The sequence below is a fragment of the Phacochoerus africanus genome, chromosome 15 (assembly GCF_016906955.1).
Source record: "Phacochoerus africanus isolate WHEZ1 chromosome 15, ROS_Pafr_v1, whole genome shotgun sequence".
In the NCBI taxonomy this organism is placed as follows: Eukaryota; Metazoa; Chordata; class Mammalia; order Artiodactyla; family Suidae; genus Phacochoerus; species Phacochoerus africanus.
In genome coordinates, this window is record NC_062558.1 from 30972927 (window position 1) to 30998940 (window position 26014).

The window sequence follows — 26014 nt, forward strand, 5'->3', positions numbered from 1 at the left end:
GAACTTCCATATGCCTTGGGTGCAGCCCGAAAAAAAAAAAAAATTGATTCACGAGGGAGTCAACAGCCGTCAGGTGCCCCTACCTTCTCTTTCTTGGCGCTGCCTGTCAACTCTTTTTCTGTTACCATAGATCCAACTCCAGAGGTGTCCACCTGTCTGGAGCCCACCACTCACTAACACCTCCCTTGCCTTCATTTCTTTGCTCACAAGTGAGGGTGCAAAGAACATCTTGTACTTATTGTTGCTTGCTTGTGGCTCTCAGGCTCAATTCCTGACAGTGGGACATTTGCATCAAGAGTCAATGTGCATTTTATTTTATTTTATTTTATTTGTCTTTTTGCCTTTTCTGGGGCCGCTCCAGCAGCATATGGAGGTTCCCAGGCTAGGGGTCTAATCAGAGCTGTAGCCACCGGCCACAGCCACAGCCACAGCAACACCAGATACGAGGCACATCTGCAACCCACACCACAGCTCATGGCAATGCCAGATCCTTAACCCACTGAGCAAGGCCAGGGATCGAACCCGCAATCTCATGGTTCCTGGTCAGATTCATTAACCACTGCGCCACGACGGGAACTCCTCAATGTGCATTTTAAATATTAGACATTGACATCTAATTTTTCCTGCTAAAGGTTCCTGCAACTAATGCTTCCACTAATGGTGCGTGAGTGTGCCCTGCCCCATGCTCACCAATGTTGGTGTCTGCCACTTGACAGGGGAAATGGTCATAGTATAATCTGCATTTCTCTAGTAAGAAATGAGCATCTTTTCAGTCATGCAGCTTTTTGCTGAGATTTTGGGTGTGTCCTTCTCAGAGGTAAATGATCCAGACCACTGGATCAGGCGGAGCTGAGACCTACAAGGCACAGAACCTGTGGAATACTGCCTCACTACTTGTATATAATTCCTCTCAACTTGTGACCGTTTTATCACCCCCTCTCAAACACAGCCCAGAGTGATGTTAATAATTTGAGGTACCACCTTTCTAGACCCCCTAGTAATAGCAATAGGATATTTGATCTGGTTTCCTTTAATTGCAGGAAATTGCAATTAAATTGCATTAGCAGTGCTAGATATCTAAGGTTTTGTGTTTGTTTTGTCTTTTGTCTTTTTGCCTTTTCCAGGGCCGTTCCTGCGGCATATGGAGGTTCCCAGGCTAGGGGTCGAATCGGAGCTGTAGCCACAGGCCTATGCCAGAGCCACAGCAACGCAGGATCTGAGCTGTGTCTGCAACCTACCCCACAGCTCACAGCAACACCGGATCCTTGACCCACTGAGGAAGGCCAGAGATCAAACCCAAAACCCCATCATTCCCAGTTGGATTCGTTAACCACTGAGCCACGAAGGGAACTCTCTAAGGTTTGTTGGTTTAATCTTTTTAGGGCTGCATCCACAGCATATGGAAATTCCCAGGCTGGGGGTCGAATCAGAGTTGTAGCTGTTGGCCTACACCACAGCCACAGCAACGTAGGATCCAAGCAGCGTCTGCAACCTGTATCACAGCTCATGGAAACGCCAGACCCTTTAACCCACTGAGCGAGGCCAGGGATTGAATCCACATCCTCATGGATACTAGTTGGATTCTTAACCTGCTGAGCCACAGCAGGAACTCCCAATACCTCAGGTTTTAAGAAGAGTTCTAGAAGGAAAACTTAAAAGCTGTGGAAGGATTACTCTGACTATAACTTGTCCTGGTTCACAGAATCCACCGACAGGCTCAGAACAATAAAACTGGGAGAAAAAAAAAGTTCTTTTAAAAAGATCAGATGGTTTGAGTGGACCACACCCCAAATCACTCCTTCTACCCCACCCGACTGCCAGAGCCCAGCCAGCACCCCCTCCTCAAGAGCAGGGTGTGCCCCCAGCAGAAAGAAAGGAGTGAGAGAGAGGAGAGCAAGAGAGACGGCGTATCTGTAAGAAAAGTCAGTATATTTATGGTTTGCTTTATAAAAGTTACTATAATACAATGGTACATAGTATTGAATTCACAAAAATATGAACAAATATTTACAGCAAGACACACCCACAACGGAAACACTTCTCTTCAAAACAAGTTACATACGATGAGTTTATATGCACAAACATCCCTAAAAACTTATGGGTTCTCTTCTTTGCTGGAGAAGGGAGGCAGGGAGGGAGAAGAAAAAGCAAAAGCAGAAACCCCCAACTCTTCCAAAGCAAAGATTTGTTCAGTGAAAATGAAGGCATTGAAAGAAAAATGAGTTGACACCTTTCTGGCTATTGCAAGCCATTTGGGGGGTGGGGTGGGGGTTCCTGGGGGCAGGGAGGGCCCAGGCCCTCGTTTGCCCTTCATGAAGGCTGGTTGGGCAAAGTGAGGCCAGGGGGAGGGGTGAGGCTGGGCCCTGGACTCTGGCTTCCTCACATCCCCCCTCCACTTCTTTTAGGGAGGAGGGGAGAGACTGAAGACAGCCCCTTGGGGGCTGAAGAAGTAACTTAAATCAGCCATCTCTACAAACTACATATTTCCCCATGTGAAAAATAAATATTTCCTCGGTTGCACAATGAGGCAGAAAACCGCAAAAGGAAGAGAAGTTTGCCGCTGTGCCCAGGTCCCCCTCTGTGTCTTAATGCCCCCGATTTCATCGATCTTGAAACCGGCAGGCACAGTCTCAAACAGAGAGGGCATGGGGGTGAAGAAATAATAAAAAAAGAAAGAAAGAAAAACACAACAAAGCCACCAACGACAAAAAAAGAGAAAAATAACAATTCTTTGTACAGAATTTACATGATAACAAGCTTGACACAAGCTGAGATACCAGAGGCTCCGCCGCAGGGTGGGGTTGGCCCTACTGGGAGCTCTCCTGCCTCGGTGAGGATGACTCCTGGTCACAACAGTCACTTTCCATAAATTATTTACATGCCTGTTTTGCTTTCTGGGGTGCAGGGGACGTGTGTGTGTGTGTGTGTGTGTGTGTGTGTGTGTGTGTTCGTGTGTATGTGTGTGTGTGTGTGGTTTTGTGAAAGTACAAAGAAATAAGCAAAAAAGTCTTCCCACATGTTTCTACAAGAAACAATGTTCCCAAGAAAAAGTCCTTTACGGCAGCCTATGTACAGAAGTTGGTTCTGAACTTCAAAAAGTTATTTTTTTCCCTTAGTTTTGATTTTATACACACAGAAAAAAAATTCATGGAAAGAAAACTCTGAAGAGGATGATGCAAAGGGTTTAAAAAAAAATGTCAGACTTAGATCTGAGTTTTTAAATCTTTTCCAAGATTTTCCTTTCTCTGGGAGAAATAATCTTCTCACTCCGAAAATAAATATGCCCTTGACTTCTTGGGGTGAGGGGGCTGCTGGCAGGGTGAGTCAGGCAGGGTAGGCGGCTGAGGGCAAGCAGGTGAAGCTTATATGCAAACAAATAAAAAAAATGCCACACGCGTTCGGTCAGACACCTGTAGTGGCAGGACTGGGGGACCCACCTGCCCTGGGAGGTGCTTCTCTCTCCGGGGTGAAGGTGAGGGCAGGAGAGAGGAAACACAACCCTTCCAGGGCCCCCTGCCTGCACTGGGGCCTCCGGGAGGCTCCCTCGTTGCTGGCATTCGAATGAGAAAGTAAACATTGAACCCAGGATTTTGGGGGTGGCAGGGTGTGGGGTGGCAGGGAAAGCCCGGAGGGGGAACCCCTGCCTGGGACCAGCTTGGCTCCACCAGGGTCTGGGTGGGGGGAGGACACCCCCAGGCTGCTGGGGAAGGAACAGACTGGAGGGGGTCAGAAAGAGGGGGGTTTTCTCCTCACTGAGTCCGCAGGGAGAGAGGGGGGCCTTCCGTAGTGTTCTGAAGTCAAAGCCGTCTGGCCTGACTCCCCCTCTCTGCAGCACCTGGCCCCGCGCCCAGGCCGGAGGGTTCCAGAATGTGGGCTGACCCACCATCAAACCGAGGCTTCTGCAGCCCCCGCCAGGGGTCCCCGCTCTCTGGTTCTGCCTTCACATTTCAATGGTTAAAATGTCTTTTCTTAGGACGGGGAAGAAAAGAAAGAGAAGATGAAACACGACGTAGCAGCAATTCATGGGAAGAGGCTGAAGGTAAAGACAGGAAAGAGAAAACAGGACAGAGAGAAAGAGGTGGGGGGGCCTTGGGTGGGGGGGACTGTCAGTGACAGAGACATTTATCCCGGAGTTAAACAAAAATCCTGCAAGGAGCATCTTTAAAAAACAAAAGAGACATGGGCTGAGAGACAGAGAAGCCCTTTCCCAATGAGGGGCCGGAGCTGCGGTGGGTCCTGGGGGTAGTGTTGGGGGCGCCAGGCCCTGGCATGGCCGCTGGGTAGAGGGACAGCACCTGAAATGGGGGTGGGAGGTGGGGCCAGGCCCTGGGCCGTGAGGCCCACGCTTGGCTGGGGAGCAGGAGCCTGGGGCCGCTGACATCCCGCCGGGCCTAGTTGAGGGTCCCCCGGCAGTTCTCGGAGCCGCAGAGGCAGGGGATCTTGACGTCCTCGATGGGGAACTTGTAGTCATAGGTGATCTCCTCGTTGACGTTGATGTGCTGCTTCGAGTAGATGACGATCTTCTTCTGCGATTCCACCGTGATGACCTTGGCGTAGCAGTTGGGCTGTGGGCGGGAGGGGAGGGTGAGCCCACCCCCTTGGGACCCGACTCAGGCCCTCCCCTACCACAGAACCCCAAACCCGAGCAGGCCCTGTGCTCAAGGCCTGACTTACTGGCGTCATGACCCCAGTGCCCACTGGCCACATGCTCTAGGCCTCAGCTTCCTCATCTGGTAGATAAGGACCCCTTGCCTCTGTGTGGTTTTTTTTTTTTTTTTTTTTTGTCCTTTTAGGGACATGCCTGCAGCATATGGAAGTTCCCAGGCTAGGGGTCAGATTGGAGCTGCAGAAGTTCCCGTTGTGGCACAGTGGAAACAAATCCAACTAGGAACCATGAGGTTGCGGGTTCGATCCTTGGTCTTGCTCAGTGGGCTAAGGATCCGGTGTTGCCACGAGCTGTGATGTAGGTCGTAGACGCGGCTCAGATCTGGCCTTGCTGTGGCTGTGGTGTAAGCCAGCAGCTACAGCTCTGATTGGACCCCTAGCCTGGGAATCTCCATATGCTGAAGGTGTGGCCCTAAAAAGAGAAGAAAAAAAAAAAAAAAGGAACCAAATTGGAGCTGCAGATACCAGCCTACGCCACAACCACAGCAACTCGGGACCCAAGGCAAGTCTGAACTTTTTTTTTTCCTTTTTTAAGGCTACACCTGTGGCATATGGAAGTTCTCAGTCTACTCAGAGCTGCAGCTGCCAACCTACACCACAGCCACAGCAATGGGAGCTCCAAGCCACATCTGCAACCTAAGCCACAACTCTCAGCAAAGCTGGATCCTTAACCCACTGAGCTCAGCCAGGGATAGAACCACATCTTCATGAATACTAGTTGGGTTCTTAACCTACTGAGCCACAAAGGGAACTACCCCTTGCCTCTGATAGTAAATAAGAATGATGATTGTAATAATAACAAATTATTTCCCAAGAAAACATTCAATTTCCATTTACACTGCAGCTGATTCCCAAATTTGTATTTCTAGCTTAGGCCCTACTTCTGAGCGCCAGAGGAGTCGGCCAAGTCCAGACCCCAGCTGCCTATTCTTGCAAATAAAGTTTTCTTGGCACACAGCTCCAGCCACACTTATTCATTCCATAGCTCACTGTTACATATCATCTGTGACTGCCTTGGTTACAATGGCAGTTAAGTAGTTGCTAAGAGAGAGGCTGGGCCACAAAGCCAAAAATACTTCTTTACTATCTGGTCCTTCACAGAAAAAGTTTGCCTTCTCCTACTCTAAGCCCCCAGATCCAACTGCCCCCTGGATAGCCACCTTTGGCAGTTCAAGGAGACCTCTTTGACTCGTAAGCTCAAAGGGAGTAGACATTTACATGCATCCAGCCTCCCTTGCCTACCACCACACCTGGTGGGGTCTAGCTCCAAAGGGCCTCTTGTCCTGCATCACTTGCCTGGACTGCAGTGGCTCCCGCTACTTCCCTGTCCTGCTACCTCTGTCCACTCTGCTCCTGACCTGGCTGCCAGGGCAATCTTTCCAAAAGGACGGCAAAGCCTGTCACCTCCAGGCTCAAAACATAATAACCTGCCTCGGCTTTTAGAGAAACTTCTCGGCTCTGCCCACAGGCTGAGGGACCTAGCCACAATCAACCATGCCAGCTTCATCCTCTTGCCTCCTACTCCGACCCCCTAACCCTCAAACAGGTGTTCTCCCTCCCTGCCCTGGGGCCTTTGAACAGATGCTCACCTCACTCACTACTTCACCAGGGGAATTTCCTTTTATCCTTCAGATCTCACAGGAGACTTCACAGCAAAGTCCCTACTGGCCCCAGGAAATGATCAAGTCACAATCCTGTGAGCTGGCACTTTCTGAGAGCCTGCTGTGTGAGCAAACTCAAAGGGCCTGCACTCAGTAACCCACCTGATCCTCCCAACAACATATACAGAGGCACTGTTACCATCTCCCTTACAGATAAGGAAGCTGAGGCACTAAGACATGAAATAACGTGCCTGTGGTCGCTTACTACACAGTGATGCCAAGGCTTGAACCCAAGGTCAGGGGTATTCGCCTTGGAACTGGCCCACCTCCCACCTGAAGCTCCTTGTGCTTGTCTTCAGGGGAGGACCACCCCCCTCCAGACCTGTGCCATGTCAGCCATTACCAGCCCCATATAACTCTCATTAATTTAAATTAAAAACTGAGCTCCTCAGTCACAATGGTCACATTTCAAGTGCTCAGTACCGCAGATAGCTAGTACTACATAGGTGGACAGCACAGAGGCACAGCCCTCCTTCCAATGCAGGAAGTTCTACTGGTCAGCACTGCCCTGGAAGGTAAGCTCTCTCAGGGCTGGGCCCAATGCACGGAGGCACAGAAAGAGCCCAGCATGGAGGACTCCGTACGTGTCTGGATGGGCCACGCCTTGAGCACCTTGAGTCTCATTACACCCATTTTACAGATGAGAAAACCAGAGCTCAGAGAACAGCTCCTCAGACAGGCCTCACACACCTGCCTCCCTCCCTATCACCCCAGTGGACCCTGAGCACGGGAAGGAGGCTGCCACTTCCTGTGCCTGCAGTTTCTGGGTCCCCTTGGTACAGCAGCGGGGGCCCGGGCCAGGCACTCACATTGCAGCTGTGGTTGATGAAACGTGCGAAGTTGCCACACTTGGTGGCGTCGATGATGGTGTCGTGGTCCACCCGGAACATGTAGCTGCTCCCGATGCCCTCGTCCTCGTAACGCTTCTCCCGCATGTCTGCGATCACCTGGCCAGGAAGAGGCCTCAGTCAGGTCAGGGCTGGCCCCTCTCTGCCTGACCCCTGTCCCACCCAGCAGCGCTTACCTGGCGGATGTTCTGGCCCACATACTCGATGACCATCTCGTCGGCCGCAATGGGCTCCATGGCGAAAAGGCCCCAGTCGTGAATGTGACTCTTGCAGAATTTGAGCTTCTTCTTCCGGAACTAGGGGAGGGAAGGGGGAGGGGGGGTGAGAGCCCTGGTCTTGGGTCCCCCTGCTGCCCCGGGTGGGGCCTGGCCTCACCTTGAGCTGGTTGAACTTGAGCAGGTCGCTGTCACAGCTGCCAGTGAAGGAGGACAACAGGCGGCGTTGCTCTGAACGGCGCTCAGAGCCGGCCCGCGTGGAGGCGTGAGGCTGCGCGGGGATACTCATGCCCTGCAGGGGCAGAGCCGCGAGGGGACAGGTCAGAGGGGCATGGCTGCCTGGGGGAGCTGGCCCCACGGACCATGCCATTGGCATCCCCGTCCCGTCCCTGGCAATCCTACCCTAAGCTCTGTGGCCCCTACTTCCCAGCTTCCCTGCCCCAGGCACATATGTGCCTGGCTTGTCCTAATCCTGCCTCTCCTCTGCCCCAGGGTCCCTCTGTCAGAGTTCTCGCAACTTAACCACAGCAACATGGCGTTCTCATCACTCTTGCCATCTTTCCCCTTCTCAGCTGAACATGAAAGCATCTCTGCTTCTTGGACAGGAGGTGGTGGGGGTGTCTCTACCCCAAACCCTCACCTCCCTGGCCAGGCTCCTTCCTCAACCCCCCTGGCATCCTTGCCTCTCTTGCCCTCCCTTGCCCTCTGTCCCCGCCAGTAACACTCTGGGATGCTCTCCCTCGCTTGACCATCCCTGCTGTGGTCCTAGGTTAAGGTTTCCATCCTGATGATGCCTAAGCTCAGGTCCTCGGATCAGAAGTCTCCCTCGCAAGCTCTATACTGGACCCTGTATCTGACCGCCAGACTCATGACCTAGATATTCCACAGACCCCAAAACTCAAGCTGTCCCCAAGTGAGGGCCCCAACTACCTTCTCACCCCAGTGCCTGGCATCCAGCTACTAGTCCCCCAGGCCGGGCAGCATCTTGCCCCACTCTCCTGCCTCCTGTACCCAATCAGGCCCCCAGTCCTGTCATTTGACTTTCTAGTTTTCTAATATTCCTGAGAGTCCTTCAAATGCATCTGCTTTTCACCACACGGCCCCCAATGTTCCAATTTATTTGCTGAATTTAAAAAATGAAGGTAACTTCTGGAAATAGAATTTCAACTCTGTTCACATCCCTGACTAAAACCCTTTGGCGGCTCTCTCCTGCCCACCTTACCTCACCTCCCACACCTGAGCAACCAGGAAAGGCACACCCTATGTGCACCCGCAATGTGGCTCTGCAATGACTCATGTTCCCTGGCACCTCTTCCAGGGGGACCATCACCCATTGCCCAGCCGAGAAGGCTCCAGTGTGACCAGGCACCCGACGGCGGTACCTGGGTGTCCGTGGGGGGCTCGTCGGTGCTGGCGCGGCTGCTGTTGAGGTATCTGAGCTTGTCCTTCTTATCGATGGTGTAGAAGCCCTCGCTGCGGGCACAGCCTGTCACATGCTCCCGGATGCCGTCGTCCCGCTTCTTTTTCTTAGCTGAAGAGAGGCTGGTGGGTGGGTGTGGGTCAAGGGCCACATGGAATTCTTGGAGAGCCCCTCCCAGTCCTTCTCGAGACCTGTGCTACTCCACCCTCAGACCAATCTCCAGGAGACTAACGAAGCCCAACTCCACTGCCCTCACCCATGCCACCTCCTTGCAGCTGCCCAATGGCCAACACCACTGATGGTGGTCATATCTCTGTCATGTTCCTGGTTGCATGGTGTGTTTCTTACCTACATTCTGCCTCAGCTTCCCCATATACAGACTGGAGTAATTATGATGCCCTTTGAAGGATTACAGATACTTAGGCTACTTGGCAGAGTTCTTAACAGAGAGTAAATGCTCCAAAAATTAGTTTGGTACAACAGGGTTAGTGATAGCACCAACCGCACATGGTTGTGGTAACAACCCACAGTTGTGGCATCATGGTTAAGAGCCCAGATCCTGGAGGCAGATTTGCCCGGGGTTCAAATATCCACTCTGCTATGTTATAGCTGTGTGACTTTGGGCAGGTCACTTTATGTCTCTGAGCCTGTTCTTTTCATGTGTAAAATGGGAATAATAGCCCCTAGTTCATTAGGCTATTGAGATTAAATTAGGTGACTGGGGGGCAGGAAGAGTGAGCCCTCAGTCTCTGCTTCTGCTACTTTATACAGTTGAGTTGCTACATTTATCCCTGAGACCTGTGCGCTATTATTATCTCTTTAGGGCTGCACCCACGGCATATGGAAGTTCCTGGGCTAGGGGTCTAATCGGAGCCACAGCTGCCCACCTACATCACAGCCACATCAACCAGATCCGAGCCACGTCTGCAACCTACAGCTCACAGCAATGCCAGATGCTCAACCTTAACTGAGTGAGGCCTGGAACTGAACCCACATCCTGTGGATACTAGTGGTTACGAGCCCTCGTAACCACTGAGCCACAGTAGGAACTCCAAAACCTGCTCATTCTGTCACAGAGGGCAGTGTTTAAAAGTATTGACTCCATACAGAGTCTGGCACAGTGCCAGCACACAGACACTGCTCCATAAGCGATGTTGCCTTGTGCTATGATAAGAGATGCAGCCCAGAGAGAGAGGTGGGGGACCCCTGGGTCCCGGGAGGTGTGGCTCTCCCACTCCGCCTGGCAGGATATAGGGATGGTAGACCCAGAGCGTGTCATTGAGCCAGTCCATGCCATTGTCCTGCTGCAGCAGCCGCTCGTAGGTGACACACAGGAAGCGGATGTCCTCCTCATCAATGCCACCATTCCAGATGTCATACAGGATGGTCATCTCCTCAAACTCTGTGCGGGGCCGGAAGAGAGGCTGTGGCGGCGAGAGCTCAGGTGAGACTGAGGCCACCAGGTCCTCGTGACGCTTCTTGGGTGGCCGGCGCCAGGGCCCCCGCACCTTGTGCAGATCCATGAATTCCTGGGTGACCTCGTCCCGCCCACGGGGACCTGAAAGGATGGCCTCGGAGGGCCACTGGTTTTCTAGCTCCTTAAAGGGCAGCTTGGTGGGCTCAACAGGTGGTGGAGGTGGGGGTGGAGGAGGCTGGGGGGGCAGGGGCGGTGGGGGGGCCGGGATCCCCGCGTTCCGGAAGTCCAGGGTCACAGTCCGGGGGTCATGGGTGCTAGGGAAGACAGGGGTCTGTGGCTGGCCCGGCAGAAGCAGGAGGTCCCTGCCCAGGGTGGCCCCTCCTGGCGGCCGGACCAAGGGCCCATCCAAGGAGAGCACAGCTGGCGGGGATCGCCGGGGCCGGCCCGGCTTCCTCTTGATAGGAGGTGGGCAGGGGGCCAATGGGGCAGGCAGCAGGGGTGGCAGCTGGGTGGGGGCCCGAGTCTGGGCCCGCAGGACGGGTACAGGCAATGCCAAAGGCAGGGGCAAGGGCAAGGGCAGAGGGAGCGGCAGGCCCGTCTCCAGGAGCACCGGGGAAGCCAAGGGGCCAGACCGCTCATCACGCCGGCCAGCTGGGAGGGGACAGACAGGTAGAAGGAGGGGCCCACCCGGCTCGGGGAAGGTAGGTGTGAAGCTGAAGTCCCGGCCAGGTGTCCTTGGGAGGCCCCCACTGCTCAAGCCAGGGGACGGGGATGGGTAGGAGAAGGGACTGCCTGGCAGCTGTGGGGAGCTCAGGGGCAGGCTGCTGCCACCCCCCAATGGCAGGGGCTCCCCGCTTGGCGTGGCCGGCACCGCCTCTGCACTCTGCGACTTGGCCAGGCTGCCACAGAGGCTCGGAGTACGTGGGGGCTTGTCCTCATGAGGAGGCTCCAGAGGGACCGCTGGGTGTGGGAGGTCTGTGGTCTCGGGCTCTGGTGGTGGGCTGGGTGGCCGGGGCAGCCGAGGGGGCGGCAATGGTGGCTGCAGAGGTAAGGACAGCAGCGTCGGGGGCGCAGGTTCCGCTTCCAACTTGTCCTCTGCAGGTAGGTGGGTGAAAAGCAGACCTTTATTACGTGATTCAAATGTCTCTGAGTGCCCTACTTATGCTGCCCTACTAGGCTCCTGATAGCTCTCTGCATGTGCCCTCATACCCTCTGAGTCCCTAGGGCTTCCGTGAGTATGAGGACTGTCCTCCTCCAGCTAAGCCACTCAAGGGCTGCTCAGCACCCAGCCTGGTGTCAGGCACTTAGCAGGTGTTTGATAAAAGTGGGTGGGAGTAAATCCAAGATGCAGGAGACATGGGTTGTAGCCCTTGACACTGTCTTTAGAACACAAGCCTCTTTTCTGTAGGACCTGGCAGAGCCTTTAAGGTTTTCTCCTAGCACCTATCTCCACTGTTGTACATACAATTTTCTAACAATCTGCTGTCGTCTATCACGCTGCCCCAGAGTGCAAGCTCCAAGAGGCCCACTGTTGTATTACCAATTCCTAAAACAGTGCTGGGGACACAATAAAAGTTTAACAAATACATTTAACAATATTCAAAGACCTGGGTTCTACAGCCAAATAACACGTAATTAAACAAAATACAATAGGTTTCCTTCCTTAAGGACTATTAGATGTACAAGTGAACCACATGTGGCTAAGTAGGTTTATATTAATTAAAATTAAATAACATCACAAATTCTGTTCCACAGTAGCACTCTCCACATTTTAAGTGCTCTTAGCGACACTGTGTCTAGTGGCTACGGTACTGGAAAGGAAAGAGAAAAGACATTCCTATCACCACAGAAAGTTCTATTGGACAGTGTCGTTAGAGCCTTTAATATGCTTTGTGCAGCTTACCATGGTGTGGAGAGTGCAGTGTCCATGGCCCCTCTCAACTGGCCCTGTACCCCGAAGCTTCCTCTGCCCGCCTGTCACTAAAATGACCATATCCACCCATATTCCCAATGGGAGCATCTCATGGGACAAATGGTCCAAGGACTAAAGCATGACACGGAGTGGTGGTGACAACAATAGACTCCTTTGGGGACCTAACAGGTGCCAGGCTCTGTGCTTGCACATTATATGTCACTTCACGCTATCCTCCCTTATGACCTCACAGGGGAAGCACAATCCGTTGATCCCATTTTACAGATACGCAAACTGACTTAGAAAGGTTAAGAGATTAATGCAAAGGAACCTGGGCTCATTCTGATGGAGAGAACACCCTGTTTCCATCTCTCTCTCCCTCCCTCCCACGGGCTATAGGCATTACCTTGGGTGAGCTCCGGGGATGGCAGGGGCCGGGCCTCCATCTCTCCCGCAGCAGGTTCTGGAGAGGGCAACCCAGCCGCTTGCTCATTCAGGCCTGGCTCCTCGGGGGGCTCCTTGCAGCCAGCCAGATTCTCGACCCCCACAGGCAAGGAGGGCTCTTCCAGCATGGGGGCCCGCTCCTCAGGAGCTTCATCCTCAGCCTCGATGTCCACCTCCTCTTCCGGGCCCACTGCGGCTGCCCCCATAGCCATAACCTCCTCAAAGTCCTCGTCAGGAGCAGCAGGAGCCATGCTCTCATCTGCGGCTGCCTCCTCCTCCTCCTTGTCCTCGTCTTCCTCCTCCTCTTCGTCCTCCTCCCCTGCTGTCAGCTCTTCTTCATCCTCCGAGGATGATGATGAGGACTCAGAGCTTGATTCGAAGTCAGAAGACTCAGAACTCTCACTGGAGGACTCGGCTCCAGGCTTGGAGGTGGTGATGCTCACTGTCTCCTCTGGGCAAGGGACACAGGTAGGACCCTCTCATTATGTGCTGTGCCCCAGCCAGATGCTTCACCAATGGTCTCACAGCTGGTGGCACCAAGTGAACGTGGCCCTCGGGGGTGTGTGTGTGTGCATGTGTGTGTACTAGTCATCGCAGTTAAACAGAGGTGAAATCCATGTAACATAAAATTAACCCCCTTAAAGTAAATAACACAGTGGCATTCAGTACATTCACCACATGAACAACTACCACCTCTCTGGTTGCAAAATATTTTCATGAGCTCAAGAGGCCACTTCCCTTTGGTTACAACCCCTCTATCCTCTACCCTCTTACTCCAGTAAACACAAGGCTGCTTTCTGTCTCTATGGATTGGCCTATTCTGGACATTTCAAAAAAGGAAAAAAAAAAAAAGCAATCATGTGGTATGCCATGTTTGTGTTTCAATCAATTGACACTTCAAAGTCAATAAATTTTGCCCCCAAAGTATGGCTGATTGACTGATGCTCAAGCTCTGCCCTTTGCAAGAGGGACCTGGGCTGAGCCAGACACCACCACCTGCTCTGCTCACCTCCATCCGAGTCCCCCTCTTCCTTCTCACTGGCCTCCGACAGGGCTGTGTCCTCCTCATCATTGTCAGACTCATCCCGGTCATCGCTGTCCTCATCATCTTCATCCTGGCATAGGGATGGGGAACTGGTGAGCTGAAGGGCCCCCTAGCCTGACCCCGCACCCCAGAACTCTCCAACCCGAATGGCACCTTATCTGATGTAGATGAGGTTGAGGAGGAAGAGACCTGGCTCCTGGGTCCCTCTCCCTCCTCCTCCTCCTCCTCCTCCCCCTCCTCTTCCTCCTCCTCCTCAGTGCTTTCTCGTTCTTCCTTGTCAGAGGCTGAAGATGAGGGTGAGGTTGTTGACGACCCGGAAGACGAGGACACCGATGACGATGAGGACACTGACAGCGACTCCTTCTCGTCCTCCTCCCCACCACTGTCCAGCTCCAGTGGCCGGGCTGGCCGTCGCCGCACACCCACAGCCTTGGGGTCTCGCTTGGGGAGCTCGCAGGGGGCGTCCGCCATGTCCCGGTCCCGCTCACGCTCGGACTCTGTGGGGAGGGGCGGGGTCAGAGCTGGGCGGGGCCGGGGGCCGGAGAAGGCGGAGACACCAGACCCCTGCGAGGGGAGACGCACACACCTTCATCTTCCTCATCCACTGAGGTCGAGGGTCTCAACCGCTTCTGGTCACCTGATGACGCTGTGTCAGGCGGCTCCTTCCTCTTGACCTTGAAGGAGGGCAGGCGGATGGCCCCGCGCAGCCCGATGCCCAGGCCCAGGCCCTCGTAGCCCAGGCCCTCGCCCTTGCCCCATGACTCCAGCAGGCAGGAGGCGATGCGGTCCTTGGGCTTCGGCCTGTCCTCATCCTTGTGCTCGCCTGACTTGACCGGGGTTAGCGAGGCCTGGGGTGCGAGAGGGGGGGAGGATGATCACCATGGTTACAACCCTGTGTGGCAACCACTCAGGGATGCTCCCTGTGCCCCATTCTGCCCCATTGACCCTCAGCTTCTCACCTGCAAAGTGCCTACTACAGCTACCCGCATCAGAGCAGGGGCTTTCATGCTTTGGAGACTGAACTCCAAAAGAAACATGTAGTAAGTACACACCTGTTTCATCAACATACTGGTTTCACAAAATAACACTCACTATCCTGTTTTGGGGTCTGGGTGGTGGTGTTTCAAGTAACTCGCCTGAGGAAGCAAGAGGCTGCCTAGTGGGGTCCCTGCCTCTGGCCTACCCCCCTCCCCACCTGCGTGGCTGTGCCACCCACCCACCTTGGCCATCCGCTCCTTCTTGTCCCACCACTCATCGAATGCCCGGAAGGCCACCACCTCCACCATCTTGCGGTTCAGGTCCCGCTTCATGATGGCCTTGAGCTCTTTGAGAACCACCAGCAGGACGCCATCCACAGTGGCCTTGTGTGGGTCCTCCTGGCGTGGCACGTAGCCTGGTGGCGGCACTGATGGGTCGAATTTAGGCAGGGGCGGCCAGGGCTGCCCACGGCCAGGGCCAGTGTTGCTCAGGGAGAAGGGGCCCCGGTAGGGTGGCAGGTTGACAAACTGCAGCCCGGCAGAGGCGGCTGCGGCTGCTGCAGCCATGAAGGGTGGGTAGGGGCAAGCGCCCTGGCCTGTCATCAGCCGGCTCAGCATCTGCGTTTGCATCTGGAAGGACATGGGCATGCCGCCCCACTGGCCACCCAGCACGTGGCTCATGTCCACCTGCATCACAGGGAACAGCCCTGGTGGGAAGGGTGGCAGTGGCGGCAGAATGGGCGGGGGTGGGACCCCAGGTGGTGGTGCTGGCAGAGGTGGTGGGGGCACTGTCACAGCTGGGTGGGCTGGGGGTGGGGGGGGCGGTGGGGGCGGAAGAGGTGGGGGCATGGGGAAGCCAGGTTGGGGTGGAGGCGGTGGTGGGGGTGGGGGCAGTGGTGGGAAGCCAGGGGGTGGAGGCAGTGGCAGGGTCGGGGCCAGCACAGAGGGAGCTGCCACAGCTCCTGCCCCTGGGGTCACCACCATGGGCTTGGGGCAGTCAGCGCTGGTGATGGGGGCCGAGGGCATCTCGTCGTCTGAGATCTCCATGTCCTCCCCTGAGGACTGTTGCCCCTGCAGGGAGCACAAGCAGAGAGGGGCGAGGGTGAGACTCAGAGGCCAAGGCAGCTCCCAGACCCCCCTTCCCAACACCAGGTCAGAGAAGCGAACAACATGGCTTCTGCAGTTCTGACCCCTGGTCCCCTCCCTTCCTAGCCACGTGGACTTGAACAAGTCATGTAACCTAAGTCGCAGTCTCTCCATTTGCATGACAGGCATCATAGTACTTGCCTCCTAGGGTTATCATACAGACAGGTTCATTCACTCAACATTTACTCAGCACCTGCTGTGTATCAGGCACTGTTCCAGGTGCTGGGAACACAGAGATGAACAAGACAGACAAAATTCTTACTCTCTGGCTGAACTTCTAGAGAGAAGAGGCAGAGGATAACCAGGATGAATATGTGAAATATACAGTCCTTGGTGGAGCAAAAGAAAGTAGGGAAGGGAGGTGAAGCATGAAGAGGGAAGTAAACTGTTTCAATTTGTATTCAGAGAAGAGAAACTAACAGTTAACACATCTATAGCACTTCCTATGTGCCAGGCACCTTTCTGAGCACTTCACATATGTTAACTCAGTTAATCCTCAGAACAACTCTGCAAATTAGGTGTGTTATCACCACTTTTACTGATGAAGAAATTGGAACACAGAGAGCTTCAGTAACTTGCTCAAAGCAGCATAGTCACCAAGAGATGGAGCCACAATTCAAACTTGGAAGTGGCTCACCAGCCTATGTTCCTAGTTGGCCTGCTGCCTTCACAGAAGGTAGCAGTTGAGCAGGGGGGGGCTCTTAGCAGTAGTAAGGGTGCATGCAGAGGAGATAGGTCTTTATATTTTTTTATTAATTTCTCTCTTCATGTAGTCTCATGACTGCACATTTAGCATGAGCTGAGGTGGGGTTCAGTGTTGTGGGCACATAATGTCTCCTATTCCTTATCTGCACTGTATCCTCACAAGATAAGGCTCTATACCAATCCGTTTTGACAGGTGAGGAAACATACTCAGAGAGCCAAGAGGCACAGTCACTCAGAAAACACTCTGGGACTCAAGCCCAGGATGCCTGCTGAGTGCGGAGTGAGGATGCTGTTGTCAGAAACCAGGACCATGATACCAGGTCAATGGGAGGAGTCTAGCATGACCTGGCTCTGATATCGGCAAGGGCCTCTTCACATTCAGACAAGGGGCTTCGAGGAGCTGGATGCACAGGTCAGGAACTGGAGGAAGGGGAACGGGGGCTCACATGGTAAAGGAGGAGCAAGAAGGCAGAGCAGAGGTGGGGAGAGGAGGATAGAGGCCATACTCAGGCTCTTGTGTCAGGACAGGAGGCAAAAAGATGGCTTGGGCCCTGCCTTGGATGAGTGTGGCTGAGGAAACGGAGGCTAGAAACAGAATGTTTGAAGGCTGAAGGGGTGGGATCTATGCAGGCTGCAAGGTCAGTGGTCAGACCTATAGGTAAAGGAGGCCTCAAAAGGAAATGGAGGAGTTCCCGTCGTGGCGCAGTGGTTAACGAATCCGACTAGGAGCCATGAGGTTGCGGGTTCGGTCCCTGCCCTTGCTCAGTGGGTTAACGATCCGGCGTTGCCGTGAGCTGTGGTGTAGGTTGCAGACGCTCGGATCCCGCGTTGCTGTGGCTCTGGCGTAGGCCGGTGGCTACAGCTCCGATTCAACCCCTAGCCTGGGAACCTCCATATGCCGCGGGAGCGGCCCAAAGAAATAGCAAAAAGACAAAAAAAAAAAAAAAAGGAAATGGAGGTGTGGGGAGATGAGGAAAACCAAACCTAGGGCAGCAGAAGAAAACTCTGCACTTTGTTATGTCACACATACACACTTCCTCTCCCTTCTCAGGGTCCCACATGCATGCTGAGGGAGGAACTGGCAGCCCGAAACTCAGATACACCGCCAGATCAGTCCAGCAAGACAGGCGAAGCACGCAGAGGGTTAAAGCCCTGCGCTGCCGCCAGCCAATCACGCGGCGGCCCCGAGCCCGCACTCCGCCCCGCGGCCCTGCCCCTCTCTCTGCCCCTCCTGAGGTCTGGGGGCGAGAACTAACAGCAGGAACTAGCGGCTGAGGGTTCAGCCTCAGCCCCAGTGGTGCCTGGAGCGTCCCAAGTGGGACGCCGCTGAAACCAAGACAGTGTGAGGCAGGGACTGTCACTGTCCCATTTCACAGACTACGAAACTGAGACTCAGAGAGGGAAAGTGACTTCCCCAAGGTCACATAACCAGTAAGTGACAGAGGTGGGACGCAAGGCTTAGGGACTAGAGCAGAAACTTAACCACCAGCCTCTGTGAAGAAAGGAAGGATCCTCCCCACCACTCCCCGGTAGTCCACCCTGCGCTGCTCTCCCGCGTGGTTGACCTAGCCTGGGATTCCCTAGGTTCAGTCCCTTGGCGCGCGGGAGCCGCTCTCCCGGCTGCCAGCAGGGGGCTCCCGAGGGCCATCTTGGAGGCTTGTCAGTACTACTGTGCTTCCCTGGACTGAAGTCTGGGCATTGGCGACTCCAGCAATCTGGGCCTCAGTTTCCCCTTTCCTATAGTGACACGTGGGAAAGCCTATCCCCTCCATCTACTCTGGGTTTCCCAGCCCTAGACCAGCCGGTGAGCAAGGTAAATAAACATTCCCCAACCCCAGGCAGTGGAGAGGTAGGGAAGAAGGGAAGATGATAGGGCCAGCTGTCCTTCAGCTCTGCACACTTGTCAACTCTCCCTGCCTAGACCCCTTAGTACCAGAAACCACTTCCCCAGAACAGCCTGGAGGCCCCCAGGAGCCCCAGCCACCTGCAATCCCCTCCAGGGCAAATCAAGTTCCTTTCTGTTCCTCCCTGAGGCAGCCAAACCGGCCTAATCAAAGGACCCGGGAAGGCAGGACCCTCTGCCCTGCCGCCCACAGGAGCACATAGCTCCGTCTATGCTCCTGGCTGCTCATGCCTGCCAGGTCCACAGGTTCCAAAGCAGGTCTCCAGGACAGTCAGAGCAGGTGTCTGGACCCGGAGGGGGGAGGAAGCAGAGCCAAGGAGGATGACCTAATCCTCCCCCAAGGAAATGCGGCACACGGCACCCCCTAACCCGGCCCTGAGGCTGGAGTTTGGGCACTGAGACCCCAAGAGAGGATCTATGGGCAAGCAGAGGGTGGGGGGGAGTGGCCAACTTTGCCTGTTCTGGCTGTGGCCCTCCCCTTGGCCTAGCCTTTAACTCCTTCACTCCTGGAGCCAGGGAGAGAGAGAAGGAAAATTTCCATGCCCTCCCTGCCCATCATGGTTTCCCATCTCTTCAGAGGGCACCAGGGTCTAGGAGACAGTGCTCCAGAGCTCCCACCTGACCTATCTCAGCAAACACCCTGGGTAACCCCTCTCCCCAAATATGCCTGAGCATCAGGACCAGTCTAGATCAGGCCCCAGCCACCTAACAGAGAAAGGGGCCCCAAACCATCACCACAGTCCATACTCTCTTGGATCTTGGCAAACTCCAACCAAAGAAGTTGGAATTTATACTTGGGAAAAGTCTTGACTTCCCATACTTAGCAAGGAGAGCAACAGATCTTGGTCATGTTTCCCTTTTCTCCAAAGCTGCTGGGGAGCTCAGAGCCAAACCAGCTGCTCAGTCACAGCCCCTGGTGCTTTTTTGTATCTTCTTTTCATTCTATTTCTGATCTTATTTTGGCTGCCCTAGCCCTGTCGCTTACGTGTCTTAGCTAGTTATCCTAAGGGGAAGTCTTAGGGAAAAGGGGAGCCACAAGACAGATAAGACCAATCCCAGACAGAGATGGACAGACATGGTGGTACCTCATCCATCTTCTCTGAGGTTGGGGTCCTATCTCCAGCCAGGTCCAAGGCCACCTCAGTTGTCTGACCCAGAAGACCAGTAGGGTCCGGGGGGCCTGGCTCCGGTGGGGGCCGGGGTCCCAGGCCCAGGTCAAGCTCATCATCCTCATCCGAGTCAGGCAGTGGTGTGGGACTGATATCCTCCAGGCCAGTGCTGGAGGGGCGTGAGGAGGGTGGTGTGGGGCCTCGGAAGCCAGGCTGAGAGTTAGTGCCGAAGGGGGCCAGCGGAGAGAGCTGGGAGGAGGAGGAGGAGATAGGACTGCCCTCCATCTGCAGCTCCGTGTCCGAGTCCTGCTCCCGAAGGAAGGGCAGCTTAGTGCGCTGCTCCTTCAGCAGCATCTCGATGCGTGAGTCCAGGCTGTCGTGGGGCTTCTCTGGCCCTGCAGGTGATGATTCCAGTGTGGGCGTGCCGGGACTGTCACAGGGTTCAGGACTCCAGCCGAAGGTCGGCCGGCCGCCCAGCTCCATGCTGTTGGTGTCAGGGGGTGGGGGGCCGGGTGGTGTGCCTGGCTTCTCCTTGGTCAGGGGCTCAGTGGGCGGTGGCGGTGGGGGCGCAGGTGCTCTCCGGAACTCCCCGCTGTCACGGGCCCCAAAAGGGGTGGTGGCAGCGGGTTCCTCAGGGGGTGGGGGAAAAGGGGGCACGGGCGTCTGATAGGGAGAGAAAGCCGACTTGAATGCGACTCCAGGAGTGGGGGTGGCTTGGGTCGGTGGTGGAGTGTGGGCAAACGTGGCTGAATCCTGTGGCTGGGCCTTGAATGGAGGGCCCCCGCTGCCCCCGCTGCCGCCAACTGCCCCAAACGGGAGGTCCACTGAGCCCCTAAAGGTGGCTGTGGCCCCTGCCACCGCAGGGACTGAGGAAGAGTTGTGGACATAATGGTGTTCGTGGCGGCGGTTGTAGGCATCTGTGAACTTGCTCTCATGGCGCCGGGCCTTGAAGGTTGCAGTGGGGTCCTGGCTGAAGAGGTAGGAGGGTGTGGGCTGACGGCTGGAGTAGCTAGAGTCCTGCGAGAAGGGGGTGCCCAGGCGCGGGGTGAGAGGCGTTCCTTGTCCATAGGAATTGGGTGTGTCCAGGCGGCAGCTAGAGTAAGCAGTGTCCTGGGAGAAGGGGGTCCCACCACTATTGGGGGTGACAGAGGATGAGCCAGAGCCACAACCTGTAGACAGGCCACCATCTTTGAGGCGCTTCAGAGCATCTGATAGCTAGAGAGAGAGAGAGAGAGGTCTCAGATCACTGGGGGTGTGTGTGGGGGGAACATGCAATAGAATGATGCTGTTTTCCCCTCTCACTCTGGCTCCTAGGGAGCTTGGAGCCAAATTGGTCACTCTAGAACTATGGCATGGTGAAAAGAAAGAGGGAGAGGTTAAAGTGTCTGGATGGGCTCACTAATCTTGGGGTAGCCAATTATCCTCAGAAAACCTTGAGGGTTTTTCCTAATCCCTGAAGCAGAGAAAAGATAAGACCCTGACATCTTGGTTTGAACAGGGATTTCCTGCCTGCCTCACGCTATCAGAAATCAAAGACTTTCCAATGATCTTGGGAGTGAGGCATGGCCAAGGGCCTTGTCCCCCCAGCCTCTTCACATTTTAAGCTTTAAACAGTGTGACATGGTAAAATGCCTAATAAACAACCCAGCAGACCAGCAAGTCTCTTCACTCTGGCAAAGCTACCTCTGAGGGTGGCTGGGCTGATGCTGAGGAAGGAGCTGGGATGAGAACCTCCCCATGACAGGTGATCCAGGTGAGTGTCCGGGAAGGCAGGATGGGGAAGGGATCAGTCTTGCTCTAGAAGGAGGAACTTGAACTCTGCTTTCTGGGGGTGGGGTAGAGGGGTGCATAGGACACCAGACACTAGGGCCCTGGACGCAGCAGTGTTTGGCTCTCGTTTTGTGGGAATCCCAGGCTGTGTAGGGAGAGAACTGGGGGCTGTGCCAGAGAAGAGCTTTGGCAAACTGGGCTTTTAGTTTGACCCCTTTTTAGACCCCTGCTGGAACCTGTGGTGGGCATAGCCAGGCTCCTTTCCCTCTGAGGCCCTGATGTCTAATGCTAGAGATGGTAAAGTGGGGTGGGGGGCACCTCAGAGAGCTGGTGAAGGGGTGAGGGAGTGAGGGGTAGGGAAGTGGGGGAAAAACTGACAGCCATGAACCCACCTGTAGGGTCTCATTCACAATTGGAGAGACGGAGTCCAGCTCTCCCACTGGGAGGGTTTGGGGTGTGTATCGGCCCGTGACCAACAGTTCGTAGAACCGCATGCGGGTTTCCCCTGTGAGAAGATGAAGGAAGACTCAGTGAGGCTCCAGGATGGGGAAGCCCCCACAGGTGGGCACCCTTGTGCCTGGGACCCCAAGCCTGGGGAAGTGGTGGGACCCAGCCAAGTTCCTACTTCTCTCTCTCACTCAGGAGTCTTGTCTGAATCAGCTTCAATGAAGCTGCTAAACTATATGATTTTTCTGATCCTGACATTCAGAATGTCATGCCTCATGGGGCTGGGACTCCCCTAAATACAGAAATGCCACCCCCAACACAAGGCCCCTTCCTGTCACCTGGGCCATGCCACTCAAAGAGAGTCAGGTAATCCCCATCCTCTGACCTTCCCACTTAATAGCCAGGGCCTTGTAGCAAGGAGAGAGGAGACCAAGTGACATGGAGGAGACTGTTTGTTGTTAACTCTCTCAGGTGACCAGCCCAGTTTGTAAAATACACTCTAGTAGGGCAGTTACTGGGCAGTCCACATGCCTCCTCTGGCCCACTGAGCCTAGTCGGGTACCCTCCTCCCCACCCCCACCCCCCAGCAGAAAGAGGCCTCTATAGACCAGGGGGCCTAGTATCATATTTATAGAGCCCTCTGAGGCAGCTGCTTACATATGCAAAGGAGACACATTCCTTGAGCTACTCTTTACCATCTCTTTCTTGAAACACAAACTTAGTGGCAGTCTCTCTAAGGGCTTTTTTTTTTTTTTTTGCAGAAATGAAATCTTGGTGAGGGATGGCTGCTCCTTAAAATGTGCCATGTGCATGTGCTGATGTGATGGGGGAGGGGGCTCCACATTTGATTCTCAGGGAAAAATTGGCCTGCAGCCACCAAAGGATTCTCCCCCCAACATTGACTGAGAAACTAGAGAAGGGGGTTGAGGGGGGCTGTGGCTTGGACAGGAAACTAGCTTGTGCCCTCTGGAGGCTCAGGACTAGGGACAGGTTGGGCAAGAGTTTGTGGGATGACTGTGCCCACCCCAGAGCAGCATCCCTCCACAAGCCCCAGCAGGGTCTCAGCCCCTAAACCTCCTGCTCACAAAACCCCTGGAAGCCACCCACCTAACCCTCCCAGGCAGGATTTCCCAGGGGACCCCGCAGGGGCTCTGGACCCAAAACTGTCTGCTCAGTCACAAGGATAGCTGGACCTCAGAGTACCTGGCACTTTCCGCTATATCTATGGGAACTTCTCCAGAGAGCACCCCAGCCAGCACAGAGAAGGAGTCTCTCAGGACCCTGAGGGTGGGAGGTATGGCTTCTCCAGCCCAGCTCTCCCAGCAGCTGCTCACAGGCTCAGAGTGAGCACAGAGCGGGATTCCGGTGCATGAGAGATGGTGCTGTCTCTTTAAGAGAGAGGAGGGAAGACACGGTGTCAACCCTTGAGCACCCAGAGCAGCCGGCCCAGCTCTATCGGGAACATTATCAATGAAACCGCATTCTATGCCAAGATTGGTTCCTAATTCCTGGGGGAAGGGGCAGCATGTGAGGGAGGGGCAGTCTGGATCCCTGGAGGACTCCCCTTTTAGTGGCAGGACCAATTCTTTGCATATTTAAATGCATCCTAGTGGCTCTTTCACAGCCCCCCACAAATAAACAAACCCTGCCTCCTCTCCTAACACAGACAGCAACATTGGGGACTGTCTAAACCCAGCCACCAGGGCTCCTACAGGAGCCCATGGGGGTGTCAGCAGTGGGAAAGCCTCCGGGTGGTCCCTAGGGCTGCAGTGGCCAAGGACTGGGCACATTTGGTAAATTATAGCTTGTTTCCTAGCAACAGACAACACATTTAGCCCCACGTGACTCTACCCTCAAGAGGGGGGCAAAAGAAAAATAATGTTGTAGGGGGGCCCCCAAGGAAGAGTGAGGGGCTCCCCAACACTACAAGAGGGATTCTGGGAGGGAAAGAGTCACACTGACAGGTCCTGCAGTTCCTCCGCAGCGGCTGCGTTGGGCGGACCTCCACTCACCTTTGGTGTCCAGCTCCACGTGGATGATATTGCCCATGACTGAAGTGCTATGCAAGTGCTGAACCGCCTCCTTGGCTCCCCTGACCGTGGCAAAGACCACTTTGGCAATGCCCAAGTGCTTCTTGGTCTTGGGGTTGTACAAAATCTCCACCTCCTCCACCTCCCCATACTTCTTGCACATGTCTCTCAGGAAGTTTTCACGGATGTTATCATTCAGCTTGGCAAATGTCACCTGCTTCGGAGGCACTGGGCCCACGTAGAACTCATCGATCTGACAGGGGACGAGGGGGAAGGGAATTTGGAGAACATTGAAACCAAAGGGAAAACACAACATTCCCCACTCGGCTGCCCTCTGAAAACAATGAAGGGTAAAAAAATTAAATTTTTTTTTGGGGGGGGAAATGCACGCGGGCGGGCCCGGGAAGCAGAGGATTAAATCGTTTGGAACGTGGAAGTCCTCTGGGTTCGAAAGGAAAGGGGAAAAAGAAACAGTTTCTCTTTCCCCACCCCCCATTCTGGCCTCCTCTCCCAGCTGCCGGGCAGGGGCGACCCCTTGGGCTAGGAAGTTGTCCCCCTAAAGCCACAAGGCTGGGGAGGGGGGCGGGTCTCCGGGGCCGAGTCAATGGGCTGTGAGGAGCCAGGTGGGGACCCGGAGCCCCCATCTGGGCGGGCAGGACACTGTATCAACGCCTAGATTACAGTTTCACCGAGTGTTATTATGTTAACAGCAGCCGAGAAGGGACACCCCTCTGGCAGCAATCTCCCCCTCTCCGCCAAAACTTCCCCGGCCCCGGCCGCCGCGGACGGCGGGAACTCAGAATCAGGCTGGGCTCGGTCAGGACTGGCGTTATTTTCGAACTCGGGGAGTAGGGAGGCGGTGGAGAGGACGCGGGGCAAAGGGGAGGGGTGCTACCTTGAATTTAGGCACCGAAAGCTCCAACTCCTTGTTTTTGGTCCAGATGCCGACGACCCGGGGATCTTCGACAATTTCCACAGGGCGGTTGCTGGACATCTGTGGGGAGGAAGAGTGGGGCGGAATGAGTGGGCTGGCCCCACTCCCCAGGGACAGACCCCCCCCCCCCTCCAAGCACTTGTCAAACTCCAGGACTGGGGACCCGGCTGACAGTTGGCGGGTGGTCAGGAAGGGGGGGGGGGTGTTCCCGGGCCGCTCGGACCCCTCTCCCCGGCACAGCTCGCGGGTGGGTGAGGGCGGCGGGGAGGCGCGCCGGCTACTCACCGCCAGGCTGAAATGCTGCCCATCGTAGCGATACAGTTTATGATGCCCCTTTTTCAAAGCCGGGTCAATCATCAACTTGTAACTTCTCCAATGGTGGTTCCTCCTCTCGCCCGAAGGGCCGGGCTGCGGCGGGGGCTGCTGGTGGTGGTGGTGGGGGGGGTGACTGTTCTCCATGCCGTTAACCCAACCTGAAAACGAGCAAGTTGTTGTCGTCTCCGCCGCGGCGGCGGCGGCGGCGGCGGCCGCTTCTACACACACGCTAAAGAATCAAATCGTCCAGCCCCCACCCCCTCCCACCTTACCAGCGCGCCCCAAAAGGAGCTGTCTCGCTGGCTCCCCCAAAAATAAGAATGGAGCGAGAGAATAACCCTTCCGGAGAATTAGGCGCCCGCCCGCTCGGCCACCGTCTCGGGGCGGCTGCGAGGAGCTCCTGGGGCCCCCTGGTGCGGGCTGGAGGGGCCCGGGGCACCCGGAGGACGCGGGCTCCGGCCCATGGTGCCCGCCCGGCCGCCCGGCCGCCCGGCGTGGCGCTAGCTCGCTCGATCGGCCCGGCTCAGGCGCGGGGCTCGCGGCAGGCCTGGCGCCGCCCGCCCGCCCTCCCGCTCGGCCGGAGCGGGGGCCGGGGCCGGGGCTGGGGGCTCGGGCCGCCTGGCTGCCGGCCGCGGCCTCTCCCTCCCCGAGCCGCGCTTACATCCCCGCCGGGCGCCGGCCTCCCTGCGCCGCCAGCCAGTACATGGTGTCCCCCGCGGGAGCCGAGGCCGGGGCGGCCGGACGGGGGGCCGGGAGGGGGGAGCGCCGCCGCCGCCGCCGCGGCTGCCGGGCCCGGAGCTGCTGCCGCCGCCGCCGCTGCTGCTGCTGCTGCTGCTGCCCGGGAGGCGGCTGGCGGCGGAGGCTCGGCTCCCAGTAGCCGCACATCCCACAATACACCGCTAAGGAGCCCGACCCGAGCGCTCACCCTCCTCCTCTTCCTCCTCCTCCTCCTCTTCCTCCTCCCCTCTCCTTCCTCGCCGCTTCCCCAGGCACTCTCCCGGCGGCGGCAGCTGCGCCGCCAAAGCCCCGGGCCCCAGCGGCCCCCCACCCC

General features: G+C 55.7%; 1 protein-coding gene across 1 annotated transcript; it reads right to left on the reverse strand.

Annotated features, from left to right (window-relative positions):
• Positions 1-1910: 1910 nt before the first annotated feature.
• SETD1B (SET domain containing 1B, histone lysine methyltransferase) lies at positions 1911-25777 on the reverse strand. The gene is made up of 17 exons (XM_047762845.1): positions 25625-25777; positions 24934-25121; positions 24610-24708; positions 23697-23967; positions 21630-21742; positions 19444-20682; positions 14848-15675; positions 14214-14475; positions 13781-14124; positions 13592-13697; positions 12545-13033; positions 10062-11321; positions 8772-8938; positions 7550-7681; positions 7351-7470; positions 7136-7273; positions 1911-4565 (listed from the first exon to the last, which is right to left on the reverse strand). The coding sequence occupies exons 2-17, from the start codon at positions 25105-25107 to the stop codon at positions 4392-4394; spliced, it is 5916 nt and encodes a 1971-aa protein (XP_047618801.1). The 5' UTR covers positions 25108-25121; positions 25625-25777; the 3' UTR covers positions 1911-4391.
• Positions 25778-26014: the final 237 nt, after the last annotated feature.

What these genes read in the sequence shown, in the direction of transcription:
- SETD1B (XM_047762845.1), bottom strand. Translation starts at nt 25,107, where the DNA reads ATGGAGAACAGTCACCCCCCCCACCACCACCACCAGCAGCCCCCGCCG. An exon ending in TTTCGGTGCCTAAATTCAAG is followed by an intron (nt 23,968 to 24,609) that starts GTAGCACCCCTC and finishes GTCCCCTGTCAG; the next exon opens with ATCGATGAGTTCTACGTGGG. An exon ending in AGAAGGAGCGGATGGCCAAG is followed by an intron (nt 14,476 to 14,847) that starts GTGGGTGGGTGG and finishes CTCGCACCCCAG; the next exon opens with GCCTCGCTAACCCCGGTCAA.